At 37.6% G+C, this 14844-nt stretch overlaps 2 protein-coding genes across 2 annotated transcripts; both read right to left on the bottom strand.

Annotated features, from left to right (window-relative positions):
• Nucleotides 1-59: 59 nt before the first annotated feature.
• Nucleotides 60-4324, bottom strand: SKIP (chromatin protein family). The gene is made up of 2 exons (XM_022039007.2): nucleotides 4119-4324; nucleotides 60-2066 (listed from the first exon to the last, which is right to left on the bottom strand). The coding sequence occupies exon 2, from the start codon at nucleotides 2005-2007 to the stop codon at nucleotides 193-195; it is 1815 nt and encodes a 604-aa protein (XP_021894699.2). The 5' UTR covers nucleotides 2008-2066; nucleotides 4119-4324; the 3' UTR covers nucleotides 60-192.
• Nucleotides 4325-10491: 6167 nt separating this feature from the next.
• Nucleotides 10492-11437, bottom strand: LOC148266557 (FAS1 domain-containing protein SELMODRAFT_448915-like). The gene has a single exon (XM_088218978.1). The coding sequence runs from the start codon at nucleotides 11316-11318 to the stop codon at nucleotides 10626-10628; it is 693 nt and encodes a 230-aa protein (XP_088075104.1). The 5' UTR covers nucleotides 11319-11437; the 3' UTR covers nucleotides 10492-10625.
• Between the last annotated feature and the right edge of the window lie 3407 nt (nucleotides 11438-14844).

Raw genomic sequence — 14844 nt, 5'->3', positions numbered from 1 at the left:
TTTCCTTTGCCTACTTCATGCATTATTAAGATAATTTCTACTCTTTTCCCCATCAAACATGCCAAAATTCACAAAATATGTATTTTCAAAAGATAGCATACAACATTCTCCCTATTGTTGTCAACAAGCTGAAAGACATTAATCTCAAGATCGAACATAAAGAAGCTAATAAAAGCCTTATGAGGGGCGCACTTATCGCCCTCTCTCAAACCCAATGCGTGTTCTACCGGAGCCTCCCTCGTGGCCGTCTCTCATGGAAGATCCAGCACTGGCTCTCATTGTACCTCCGCCTCCTACTTTTTCCATGGCTTTCTTACCCTTCTTAACCTCTGTCAAAAATTGATCCAATCCAAATGGATCGGCTTCCTCTGCCTCCTTCTCAAACTCAACTGGCCTGTCTCTGGGACCTGCTCTCTCAGAAGCTCCAGCAAATCCTTTGTCAGGTTTGAAGCGATCTGTCTTCATAATCTTCTCCAACTGTTCATCCGCCCCTCCGTACATATCGTCATCAGCATCCTTCTTTGGCCTATACAAGGTCGAAAGTGTTGGCTGAGCGGTAAATAGGCCTTTGTCATAAATGTTGTATTGGTCATCCGTGGCAAACCCAGAGTCCATTCCTTTATCTTGGTTAAACAGCCTCTGGTCATACATAACCTCACCCACTCTTCCAGCTCCAGTAGAGGCCATGCCAAGGGCAACCTTCTCACTAATGTCACGGTCTCTATCTCTAGTGATCTTACTCTTCTTGCCCATAGCAGCATCTTTGGCCTCCAACCTTCTCTCTCTCTCCCTCTCCCGCCGCCGCTCCTCACGAATTTTTTCCCTCTGCAATCGCTCTTCCCTTTCCTCTCTTGTCTCCTTTGACATTTCTTTCTCTTTCTCTCTCACACGCTCATTATCACCCCTGGCATCAATAGCATCAACCCCACCCCTCTCAGATGAGATTGGAATTGCAGCAGCAGCAGGAGCCACACCTGTTCTCTCAGAGCGAGCTTTTTGGGCTAATGCCCGAAGTTCTTGTTCCTTCCTCTCCTTTTCCTTCATCATCATTTCCTTCTGAACTTTTGATCTCATTGCAACAGCTTCTCTAGCCTTCTGCTCTGCAACATATAGAGCTTCTGATAGCTTGGCAAAATTATCATTAATCTGGACTTCTTGGAGGCCCCTTCCATCAGCAGCAAGACGCTTGTCAAGTGGGATTGTGTAACCCTTTGGATTCTTCCAATTTGAAATACATGGCGGAATTTTCCAATCTTGTTGATCCTTCACTGTCACAGGACGAGGAGGAGAGTGCATGACTGGCACTGGTGGCGATCCTGATGCTTTTGGGACCCGTTTGTGCTTAAACTTAGGGGGTTCAAGTGGATCCACAGGCATCTCCACCATTCTAATAATTCTTTCCTTCGCACCTGAATTGAATGCTGCAGATTGTTGTGATGGCTTGTACTTAATATACTTTGAGTCAGAAGACTGTTTTGGTACATTTTTTGGTTGCGCCGCACTCAATCTCACATTCACAATTTTTTCAAGTGCAGCCTTAGTTTCCTGCATTGTATCCTCAATCTCTTTCTGCAACTCTTCATCATCTTCACTCTCCACTTCACTTGTCAGTATCTTTGGGATGAGATCTTTATGTTGTGAATAAACAATCTTCTTCGCATTCTCATTCTGCTTAACAATAGCATCATAAGCAACATTGCCATGGGCATCCACTGTCACAGGTAGAATCTTTGACCCGGGTTTGGCGGATTTAGCCCTGCCCATATCAAGAGGGTATTGAGCAACATGAATCTCAGGGAAAGCGCCACCATCACCAAAATCCTCAACTTTTCGAGGAACAAAACCAGCACGCTTCAAGTAAGGAGGAACAGGTTTGTGCTTGATCACAGAGGCTTGCTCTATTTCAGATGAGCTGAAACGCTGCTTAAACCATGGGTCATTTGAATGGTCATAATACGTGGTTGTGGTCGACTTCGCTGGAGGTAAAAGATCCTTGAGAGTTGACATGATCAACTATATTGAGTTGTCAAAGCCCCAGTTATCCTTCAGAATTGCACTCAAACAAACTACATTCAAAAAAGTAAAAGATTCTATCAATCAATGGATGCAAAAGATGCCTACTGCAAATCAATACAATTCCAATGGAACTTGCAACTCTTCTTTATATAAGCATGAGGCAAATTGTTCACATATTTGCATAAAATTTTGGAATTCAAACCAACTATAATTTACTGAAAAAGATATTTACACAAGTATCATGAAAAACAATACAAGAATTTAAGTCATGAAACATTGGAACTAACTGAAGACAAAAGCGTGTTGTCAGACATGAAAGACTTCCAAACTATAAGCAATTCGCACTATTATCACAAAGAAGAAATTTGAACAGAGTACCCATTAAAATGCACAGAAATTTAAGAAAGTTAATGACTTGACTGATGAAAGTTACAGACAAATAGTAGGAGAAGGGGGGGCATGTTAGGTTTCAAGGAAGCAGAATAATCTCCAATCATGAAGAGGAAAGTGAACCTATGATAGCTCAAAAAAAGATATTTGGGAGGCTTTCTACAAATTTCATGGAACTTGAGCTGTCCAAGAAATTCAGCATGCATCCAATAAGAATCAATCAAATTCAACAAGAAGGAATACAGAGTGAAATTGAAACTAAGAGTCCATCGAAAAATCAATGAACTCTGACCCAAAGTCAGCAAACCTGTAAGTGAAAACAAGATCAGTACATGATTATCACACAGGTGATCCGAAGCAAAAACTCCACAAAGATAAAAATTTCAAAAATGCAAAAGAGTCGCCACTAATCTACTTAGGATAAGGTTAGACACCAAAAATTGCACTGATATAACCAAAAAAAAAAAAGTTAAGTCCAGTAAATGAAAGTTGATGGAAAAGGGTGAGGCACCCATCTAAGGGTATAGGCTTTGAACCAGTTTTAAAAAAATCTACAAATGAGATCAAGTAAAAATAAACATCTGTAGTAAATTAGACACTCAAGGTGGAAAACAAACCCTACAATAACACTTAAAAATTTATTGAGAGGTGTATTGCCACGGAAGATTTCACCGATTAATTATATTAAAGTCTTCAAACCTTTCACCCATCAACAGCTCAAAACAGTCCCTACTATTCCGTTTTTATTTCATTTTCCAAAAAAACACTGATTTTTCTGGTTTTAGTAATACCGAACAGCCACCAAGTAATAGGACAAAGTAATAAAAACCTAAAACAGCCTTTATTAATTCCATTCAACCACAGCAACTAGCATGCTTATTTTCCTCTCATGAATTATGCTCAAGGCATACTCATTCTACTCATTTACCGCAGAGCGATAAACACATTTTTTTATCTTTCTTTTCATTAGACAGTTAGGAGATATGCCATAACTCTAATAGTTAAAACCAAACACACTTTGAATTGAACAAGAAGTTAGATAAATCAAACCTAAAAACTAACTATTGGGTTGTGAAAGAAACACCAAATCTAAAGGTATCCAAGAACAATTGACTTTCTGGGGCAGGACTGCTCGCTGCCCTTCACTTCTCCGTCTTGATTCCGGAGAAGGAAAAAAGGAGAACCACACAGACCACTTACCCGTATTGACATTAACTCATTCAAGTTCCTCCAGCATCACATTCAAATGGTTTTTTTGGTATTTACATCTATTAAAGAACACTTTAATGACTCGTTAAGCACCATTTGTTCGAAACAAGGCCAATAAACGTTCGTGAGACAGTTAACTTTTGAAAGCAGTCCTCATAAACTTAAACAGTGCATAATAACCCTATCTTCACGCCCTAAACAGAGGATTCCGATTTTAAACCCAAAACAAAGACTAAATAGATCATAGCATGACAGCGGGGATGAATCGCAATCTTTTTCTATCGAGCAGGAAAACTTAATTTAATTTAAACCTAAAACCACTTGAGCAACACAGAAGAATGGATTGTGCAGAAGTAGATTACAAGTGAACCGGATGATCACGATAACAATGGAAATATCAACAATTGTTAGGCATGCAACGAGATCCTTCCATTTCCTACTCTGATGGTTTGACAGTCACAAGAATCAAATACAAATACCCAAATGAAATTAGGAATTTATACCTAAATTTCGAATTTACACCCTTCTCAGTCTTTCGCCAGATCTTTTTTCTGTCTATCCTCCTTCGTGCTACGATTTCCTCTCATTTCGCTTTTCTTCTTGCCTTCCTCTTCTTCTTCCCTTTACCCTCTTATTCACACCCCTCAGCCGCCACGACTCTGCTTCGTTTCCGGAAAACCAAGAACCCTGGTTTTTTCGCTTAATGAATCTTCTCTCGAGTTGATGGACGATGTCGTTTCACATCCCTCTTACGGCTGAGAGACCTTGAGAAGACGGCGTCGTTTTGTTAGCTGGGCTTGGAAGCTGGACTGGGCTTGGAATCTGGGCCGGTCTTGGAATATGGGCCGGGTTTGGGCTGGGTTTCCGGCCTTCTCCATTTCTTTTTCTTTACCGTCTCTTTTTTTTTCTCATTTTTTTATTTTCTTTTTTATCTTTTTCCTTTTTCATTTTTCTTATTTTTTATTTTTTTTTCTCAAAATAAAAAAATAAATTATAAAATAATAATAATAATAACAACGAAAAAATAATAATAATAATAATAAGATAATAACCTTACAAATAATAATTCTATGGGTACGAGCTAATTTAATTCATTAAATTTTTTATTTTTTATATCGCTAATTTATTAATATTATATTTAATTTTATTATTTATTATACTATTATTTTATAATTTTATCATTATTATATATATATTTTTTATTTTTATTAAAATAAATTTAAATACGACATTAACAAAAAAATATAATAATAATAAATTAATTTAATTAAAAAATGAACAAAAAAAATCTCATATTTATTTTTGTTTTAGTTTTTATATCTCGTTTTTATTTGAAAATTTTCTCGGCTAATTCAGTAACTATTAACCTTTTTTATGTAATTACGAGAGATATATAACTCGAGTTAAAATAAATTCGCTTAACATTTTTTTTTCTTAATTTAAATTTGAGACATTGTAAAAAATTTTGGAGTACACAAAAATTACTTATAAACTAAGTATAAGTAAAATATTTGATAAATATTTATGTATTTATATAATTTTAAAAAAATATCATTTCAGAAAATAGTCAACGATGACCCTCCATAGATTTTCACCTATATAAGCCGAAGCGAAAGAAGAACTTGAATGAAGCTTGTAAATAATCCAAGGAACATCACAGGTATAGGAGGAATTAAAACATTCAAAAGATCAAGCTAAAGAACACCAAACACGCCGCCGACTTCATTAATTTACAAGATATGATGAACTTACTTGAACATCAAGCAATAACCAGTTGAAACTTGAAAGATTTTCTTCAGAATAATGATTTAAATTTAGGACGAAACTGGTTCTTCTTGGCGGGGGAGCTGTAACGTTTTACATTTTTCCTTTTAGTTAGACCTTTCCAGTAGGGGGAAGTGGATTTTGGATATGTCCTCGTACTTTGTCCGGACCTTTCTTTGCTGCGACTCCTTCTCATTTCTGGGGACGACATAGTTTGTCTAAGATTCTCGTAGGGGACACTATTGTAGTATGTTTCTTCTCCTTGGAGAGAACTCTTTTCAGTTTCTTCTTCAAACGTGATATTTTTGTTGGAATTGGTCGATACGTCTGTGTCTGATTCACTTTGATACGACATCCTATCTCCGACCGATGTCTTTTTTTTGTACTTGTTTTTCGGGTAGTGGTGTGTTGGTTTTGAACGCGAATGACTACGGGATTTTAATCTTCTGAGTTGTGGAATCTGGACGTCGGTTTGGGTGCCATGCGACAGAGGGGTTGATCCAGTTTCAGGGGATCCAAATGCTTGTTGACTATTATAAATGGTAAAAAGGTTGAAATTTTCAGAGTTTTGTGAGCTTTTTCCATTAAGAGACTGATGGGATTCAGAATGTTGTGGTCTAATTTTTATGGAGGAATGAGAAGGAGAAGATTTAGAGGATGGCGTGATTTCTCCAAGGGAATGAGAAGGAGAAGATTTTAACCGGCGATTGGTCTCTAGAGCAGAATGAGAAGGAGAAGATTTGAAGGATGGAGAGATTTCTCCAAGTGAACGAGAAGGGGAAGTTTTAAAGGGTCGATTGGTTTCTCCAAGGGAATGAGAGGGAGATGAAGATTTAAAGGGTCGGTTGACATCTCTAGGAGAAGGAGAAGGAGAAGATTTAAACTGTTGATTGGTGTCTTCAAGAGGACGAGAAGGAGAAGCTTTAAAGGATCGGTTGACTCCTCTAGGAGAATGAGAAGGAGAAGATTTAAACTGTTTATTGGTTTCTCCAAGAGGACGAGAAGGAGAAGCTTTAAAGGGTCGGTTGACTACTCCATGGGAATGAGAAGGGGAAGATTTCAACTGTCTATTAGTTTCTCCAAGGGAATGAGAAGGAGAGAGCTCTTGGGTGAAGCAATTACAACATTGTTTAATGGGATTATATGTGTAAAAAACAAATAGAGTTCCAACAGTGGCAAAAAGTACGATGGCTAGTTGAACATAAAACACCCAGTTTTGTTCATTACCGCGTGGTAAGATGAGCCATGTTGCAGCAAGGTAAGCTGCAGCCATGGCTAACACAGCTCCCCACATGAACTTGTGAACAATCTTTAGGAGCCACTTCAAACTTTCAGAATTTCCAGGAATTAAGGTTAGAAGAAGAGTGACGATGCACAAGGACAAGAACAAAGCAAGAGTGTTACTTATCTGAAAGATTTTGAAAGCTGTGGTTTTGCTCACTGTTGATTGACCTTTAAGAGGTCCATCGGTAAAGACACCGCCGGGAGGATTCATTCCGGCAGTATAAGAAACTGTGGCAATCAAAATGCATACGAGCGAGATTGTGTTTCTTGCATTTTGCAATGCTTCCATATGAACGGGATCAACACCCTGGGATCTGTCTTCTCTGTTGTGTGAATTGTGGAGCTCACGTGTTTGACTCATTTTCATCAGCCACCTGCAAAGACGTATCTCAAAGCTCTCTGAAAATGGCTGGAATATTGAAATCAAGATGAGATGAGCTGACTCTTGGTCTTTTTCTAATAATAAAGCTAGCCGTCATTGTAAAAAAAACCATTATATACAATTATAGTTGCCCCAACAACTACGCCATGGAACTTGACCAAATTAACAATAAGTACACACCGCATCAATCCTCGTCATTTCACCAAAAAAATCATTCTTAAATTAAATCTTGTTTTTATGTGGGTTCTTTAATCCTAAGTACGTCTATCAGTTCTGTTCATTAATGAACTAAGTACTATACAATTGTTAGCTAAGCGAAAAAAAGTGAAGGACAGGAGAAGCTGAAGAGAAAACAGAGTGGGAGATGCATCATGGAAGGAGAAATAGGAAGCTAACTAGATCTAAATAATGTGAGGAGAAGAAGTTTTGATCTGTCAAGGAAAGAAGATGAAGTCTAGTATCAGTATTTATGACAATGTTGATCAGGCAATGGAATGAAATCATCTTGTAAGCTTTTTCGAAAAGTTTGGAGAGATAAAGGATACTTCTATTTCCAGGAAGAGAAAAGTTAACAAGAAAAATATATTCGGATTTATAAGGTATGCTACAATGGAGGAGGCTAGGAGAGGTATGAAGGGAGCTTAGGGTGTCATGTTTAATGGTAAAAGAATCTTTTTTAAACAAGCAGACATGGGGAATGAAGGTGTCGAAGGAAGAATAACAAGGAAATGGAGAAAGAAAAAAAGAGGAAGAACAACAATATGAGTTACAAATGGAAGGACTAAAGAGCCTAGAGGGAACCAGATCATATGCTGCGTTAAATTTCCTTGAAATTTTTCCCTTGACTAGTGTAGGATCTATAAAATTTTATATATAGATATATTATTTTCGTTGATGCTTTATAAATCAGTTATCTGCAGCAGATAACAATGGAGTTATTATTTTTATCATCTGAATCACACAAATGAAAAATCTGCATGCATGATACATCATATTCCACTAATAATGAAAGACTAATCTTTGCTTCTCAAGCTTTACATAAATACTAGCACCAGCTTGCTATAGATCAAAGGCTATCTGTTCCCTGTAATCCTTTTCAAGAATATTAGAAGCATCAGTAGTAGTTGAATTGCATCATCAGAAACAGCATCTTCCAGAGCACTAAAAGAAAGGAAAAAGAAATATATGATGTATTTGTTCTGTTGTGTAATGCTATGATGGCATGATGATGATGACAATGATGAGGAGAGTCTTGAAAATGGGTAATGGAATTCAGTGCATTTTATTGGTTGAAAAGTGTTTTCTGTTTGTCATTCGGTAGATCGAGAAGAATATTGACTATTCTTGTTCTTGTTCTTGCTATTTGATTGGATTCTTGACACCATATAATATAGCTCAAGTTATCAAAAGTGATTTTGGAGAGTAAAAAAAATATTGTAAAATCAAATATTCTTTAGGGTTAAGAAGAAAGACAGTAACATCTCTGAACAAGTTTTAAAAGAGAACAATGTTAAATCAGAATTACAAGATTTCTTTTTCTATAACATTGGGGATTGGATAAAAGGCAATGTATTGGACAGGTAAAATAATAGCCAACTCCTCTCATTCTTCTAAACTGCACAGATTCATTAAGATCAACTCATTCTTCTAAAGCAACTGTAGAACAATTTAGAAATTTCCTTTCCCATCACATACGACTACAGGATTCTACTTGGCATGATGTTTCTTTTATTTCTTTTTGTATACTGAGTACACTACAGAAAAAAAAAATTCCTTTCTCTGCTCATTTCAAGTTTTCTGATGAGTTACATTTGACTTCACCATCTTATTAATTATATTTGTATCCCCCTAAAATTCTGTGTTCATGGCTTTCCTTTGATTTTGAAACCTCATCATGTGAATCTGCTCTACCAATCTCCAAGCTTGAGCAATTCCTCCCACTTGAATGCCTATTTCTGCAGGCTCTATTTGGTTCTGGTTTTACTTCCAACTCAATTGTTTTCCTTTGATCCCCTGAATATTTCTCACATTCATTCAAGTGTCTTGAGCATTTCTTTTCATGAGGACTAATTTTTTCTCTTGCAGTTGTCACTATCTAACATATCATCATCATTGAAATCTGTTTCATGAGGCCAATACCTAACATCATCATGATCAAGTGATTCTAAAACTTTGCCATGGTGTCCTGAGCTTCTTCTTTTACACTGATGATGTCTTTTGCTGTTGTTATCTCTATTTAACCACTCTTCAGTTTTATCACTTTCATCATTTCTCTTTTTGCTGTTCCCATGATCAGCTTGAGATCCCACCCTGATCTCTTGTCTTGAGCTCCTCCACTTACTGCCATGGTGTTTTTCTACTCTTTTCTCACTCAGATGATCTCTGTCTGCTTCATAAGATTTACTGTCCTTATTTCCATCATCTGGCATTTCCCTTTTCCTCTGGTGTTTTGAGCTTTTCTTCACATAACCATGATGGCTTTGACCATCTGAATCCATGTCTGAACAATAGTTATCAGAATAAACTCTATGGATTGTTTTCTTCTTGTCCCCATAATTTGTATAATCAGACCCTTTACTTGTGTATCTCAAGCTTCTATTCAAATGACCATGTTCTCTATCCTTATCTTGATCTCTGGTTGCATCCTTACCTGACCAACTATCACTAGATCTGCTGTCATAGCGTCTGCTCACACTGCGATTGTAATGCTTAACACTAGTGTGTCTCTGCCCACGAATGTGGTAATACAAACTTGGCCGAGACCCAATGATTTTAAAAATCATTTTGTTTCTGGCAAGCCATGAAACCCACACATATGAGATACACAACAGACTCTAGACACCATTTTCGCTATTACAGAAAAAGAATACGATTCTGAATTACGTTCTCTCTTCTAAAATGTACTTCGAAATGTTACAATCTTTCTCTTACAGTCCAAAAAGATAATTGATTTTAGATGAATCTTTCAACTCTCAAAAACCATTTTTGATGTCTTGTATATAAAGTTACAAGTGAGTCTCTAAAACTATTTCAGATTTCATCCACAGTATGTAAAAGGATCAAGATTGACTTTAAATCCATTAAACTCCAAATCCATTCCATGACATGACATGATTAGCATTAACATTCTTCTTCACTTAGTCAATAATGATATTTTTTTTCTTTGAAAGAGAAAATTTCTCCACACCCATTTGTCATATCATATAAAACTATTTTTCATGCCTATGTTTATTCATAAAAATATGCACTGTGTGTGTGTTTGTAGAATATCAAGAACAAATAGAGATAGTGTTATAGAAAATACTAAAAGAATATATTTTAAATTATAAAACTTGGAGTGAAATATAAAATTAAAAAAAAATTGCAGAGAAATTTTTTTAAGAAAAAAAATTGTTTCTTATTCATTTTGGTAATTTGAAAGAACCCAATTGAACAGCAAGAACAAGAACAGTCAAGATTCATCTCGATCTATCAATTGAACAAACAGAAAACACTAATTCAATCAACAAAGGACACTGAATTCCATCACCCAATTCAAGATTCTCTTCATCCTTATCATCATCGTCATATCATCACAGGATTACACAACAGAAGTAGATGCAGCAAACCAAAAGATCGTTACCCATGTCAAAGCTACAGAAAAATCCCTGCACAAGGAACCAGCGCCGGACGTCCGGCGACCGGCATCGACTACCCTGAAGTCCCACGGTGGCGGCGGAGGTGATGACTGGAAAGGCGGACGACCATGAGCAGCGCCGTAAATGGAGTAGTCGAGGAGAGAAGCGACGCCGTGGAGAGCAATGGAGGAAGAGAGGTAGAGATCTGGTCGGGAGAGGAGCGTGTCGTCAAGAGTGAAATTGGAGATAGAAGTGTTGGTGAGTAAAATCGACATGGCGGGAAGCAGAGTGGGAAGACGAGAAAGGGGTTTGAGGAGGCGGAGATCTGAGAAAGAGAGACGTTGAGGGACGATGTGGTAAGGAATCGTGTAAGGATCTAATATTCCGTCGCCGGAAGTGGTGGTGGTGGTGAGGATTCCGCCGGAGAGGGAGTCGTCGGAGGGGACGAAGAGGGTAGCAGAGACGGGGAAATCGGCGAAGTCAATGGCGGAGATTATGTTCGTCCAGCTTCTGAAATCCCCTGTTCCGATAAGAGCGTCGATGATGCTGGTTACTTCTGGTTCTCGTGGGGCTTCCGGGGAGCCGGAGGTGGCGGAGGAGATGGTGAGGAGAAGGAGGAATAGGAGGAGAGAAAGTTGGTGGTGAGTGGTGGCCATGAAAGACAGAAAGAGAGAAGAATTCCCTTTTCTTGATTTCTTCTAATCTGATTTTCGTAGATATTTAAGTGAAAGATGGTGTTTCTTGCTTATATATATACATATACATATATATACACTCACACTCACACGAGATAGAGAGAGAGAGAGAGACAAGAGGAGTGGAAGAGTTCTGCAACTGCTAAATAAAAAGAATATAACGAACTTTTCCCGCCAAATCCAAATTAAACGGAGGGTATGAATGTAATTATATATATAACACTCACCAAGAATGAGTTCTAATTATATATATATATATATACATATCTATATACACACACACACACATACACACACACAAGCAGGTGCATATTTCAAACTCTTTTCATATTAATATCTAATTTAATATATAAAGCTAACAAACACAGAAACACACTGCTGAGTTCATAAATTTATAACATATGATGAACTGATTTAACAAGGTGAAAATAATAAGGGAGTCTAGCATCTGAATTGAAAGATTCTTCATCGCAATACAGTAAATTTACGATTAGATGGATCCTTCTTGTTGGTGGAGCTCGGACGTTTTACATGGTTACTTTTAGTTTGGCGCTCCCCGTAAGGAGACATAGATTTTGGATATGTTCTTGTAATTTGTGCAGATCTCTTTCTGCTGCGACTCCTTTCCATTTCTGAAGACGACATAGTTTGTCTAGGATCCTCGTAGGTGTAATTTGGTTCTGGTTCTTTCCCTTGAAGGGAACTCTTTTTAGTTTCTTCTCTAGACATGATAGTTCTGTCGGAATTGATCGACATCTCTGTGTTTGATTCGCTTTGATACGACATCTCGTCTTCGGCTGATGTCTCTTCTTTGTCGTTGTTTTCTGGGTAGCGACTTGCTGGTTTGGAACGTCTACGACGACGACGGAATTTAGATTTTGTGAGTGAAATTTGGACATTTTGTTGGATACTGTGTGACGAAGGGGTTGGATTGGTTCCAGTTTCAGGGGATTCAAATGCTTGTTGTGGCCTAATTTCTCTAGGGGAATGAGAAGGAGAAGATTTGAAGGATGGAGAGATTTCTCCAAGTGAACGAGAAGGGGAAGTTTTAAAGGGTCGATTGGTTTCTCCAAGAGAATGAGAGGGAGATGAAGATTTAAAGGGTCGGTTGACATCTCTAGGAGAATGAGAAGGAGAAGATTTAAACTGTTGATTGGTGTCTTCAAGATGACGAGAAGGAGAAGCTTTAAAGGATCGGTTGACTCCTCTAGGAGAATGAGAAGGAGAAGATTTAAACTGCTGATCGGTTTCTCCAAGAGGACGAGAAGGAGAGAGCTTTTGGGTGAAGCAATTACAACATTGTTTAATGGGATTATATGTATAAAAAACAAATAGAGTTCCAACAGTGGCAAAAAGTACGATGACTAGTTGAACATAAAACACCCAGTTTTGTTCATTACCGCGCGGTAAGATGAGCCATGTTGCAGCAAGGTAAGCTGCAGCCATGGCTAACACAGCTCCCCACATGAACTTGTGAACAATCTTTAGGAGCCACTTCAAACTTTCAGAATTTCCAGGAATTAAGGTTAGAAGAAGAGTGACGATGCACAAGGACAAGAACAAAGCAAGAGTGTTACTTATCTGAAAGATTTTGAAAGCTGTGGTTTTGCTCACTGTTGATTGACCTTTAAGAGGCCCATCGATAAAGACACCGCCGGGAGGATTCATTCCGGCCGTATAAGAAACTGTGGCGATCAAAATGCATACGAGCGAGATCGTGTTTCTTGCATTTTGCAATGCTTCCATATGAACGGGATCAACACCCCGGGATCTGTCTCCTCTGTTGTGTGAATTGTGGAGCTCACGTGTTTGACTCATTTTCACTAGCCGCCTGCAGGGACGTACCTCAAAGCTCTCTGAAAATGGCTGGAATATTGAAATCAAGATGAGATGAGTTCACTCGTGGTCTTTTTCTAATAATACACCTATCAATCATTGTGTATAACAATTACAGTTGACCCAGGAGATGAGTGAGAACGATGATCAGTACCCAACAACTACGCCATGCAACTTGACAAAATTAACAATAATTAAACACTGCACCAGTCCTCGTCAGTTCACCAAAAAAGTCATTTTTAAATTAAACCTTGTTTTTATCTGGCTTCATTGTCAACAACCAATAAGTTTATCCATGTAAAGATAATTTATAAATTATATATATATATATATATATATATATATAAAGATCTTCATCTCAAGTATATATACATATATGTATTTATTAGTGTTATTATTATTTGGATTGAAAAAGAGTTATAAGCAAATTAGACTCCTAAGAGCTCGAGCATTTCTTTAATCCTGGCTAGGCCGAAGCTTATCCTCTTGCAAAATCTGCTTTAGCTCCCAAATAGAAATATATATGAAGGATAATATTTATATATTGAGAGACATAATACGTATTTGAACACAGGGATGGAGATAAAAATTACACCCATTAGGTTTTGTTCATTAATCGACTAAGTCCTGATATAATCGCTAGGTAAGTGAAAAAAAAAAAAAGTGAAGGATGGGAGAAGCTGAAGAGAAAACAGAGTGGGAGACGTATCATGGAAGGAGAAAATATGAAGCTGAGTAGATCAAAAGAACGTGAGGAGGAGAAGTTTTAATCTATCAAGGAAAGAAGATTAAGTCTAGTATCGGTGTTTGTAGACGATCTTGATCAGGCAATGGAAAGAAATCATCTTGCAAGGTCTTCCACAAAGTTTGAAGAGGTGAAGGATACTTTTTGTTAAAATTAATGACTTTTGTCTGTTCAGTTTAAATTCAAAAGGAAGGAAATCTATCGTGAAGATGTATCACAGTAGGATACTTAAACTTCACGAGACGTGTATGCATATTTTTCGGATGATTTGACTTGATCACTTGTAATCGATATCTCTATATATATGTTGAAATAAAAAAGATCAAATATTTTCTTCTCTCAAGAAAACATAAAGAAAAACTCCTCTTAGAAAACAGCAAAACAGAGGCAGTTGCAGGTTTTTGCTTTGTTTTGCAGCCCTCTCTCTCTCCTCAACTCTCTCTCTAAGTTTGTTCTGCAGAGCCTACTTCAAAGCTCTTCAGTTTTCGACTAACAACTGGTATCAGAGCCAGGTTCTCCCACGTATCAGGTGAATCAAAAATTTCTCAAACCCGATGGCAACCTCAGGAACTACCCCTACTCCGCAGTTTAATGGAGAAAATTACCATGTGTGGGCAATAAAGATGAGAGCTCACCTCAAAGCTCTGGGTTTATGGGATGTTATTATAGACGATAGCGAACCAACCCCACTACAAGAAACTGCTACATTGAACCAGATTAAAAGACGTGAGGAAGAGAAGACCAAGAAACCAAAAGAACTTGCCTGTCTTTTCTCAACGGTTTCGGACAGGGTTTTCTCTAGGATTATGAACTATGAATCACCCAAGGAAGCGTGGGAGAAACTAAAGGAAGAGTTTGATAGAGGAGACAGAAGCAAGAAGATCAAGCTACTGACGTTAAAAAGTG

This window comes from Carica papaya, chromosome 4, assembly GCF_054855325.1.
Source record: "Carica papaya isolate Zhongbai chromosome 4, ASM5485532v1, whole genome shotgun sequence".
In the NCBI taxonomy this organism is placed as follows: domain Eukaryota; kingdom Viridiplantae; phylum Streptophyta; class Magnoliopsida; order Brassicales; family Caricaceae; genus Carica; species Carica papaya.
Note: the sequence above shows the minus strand (reverse complement) of the source record. Positions and strands in the feature narration are given on the sequence as shown.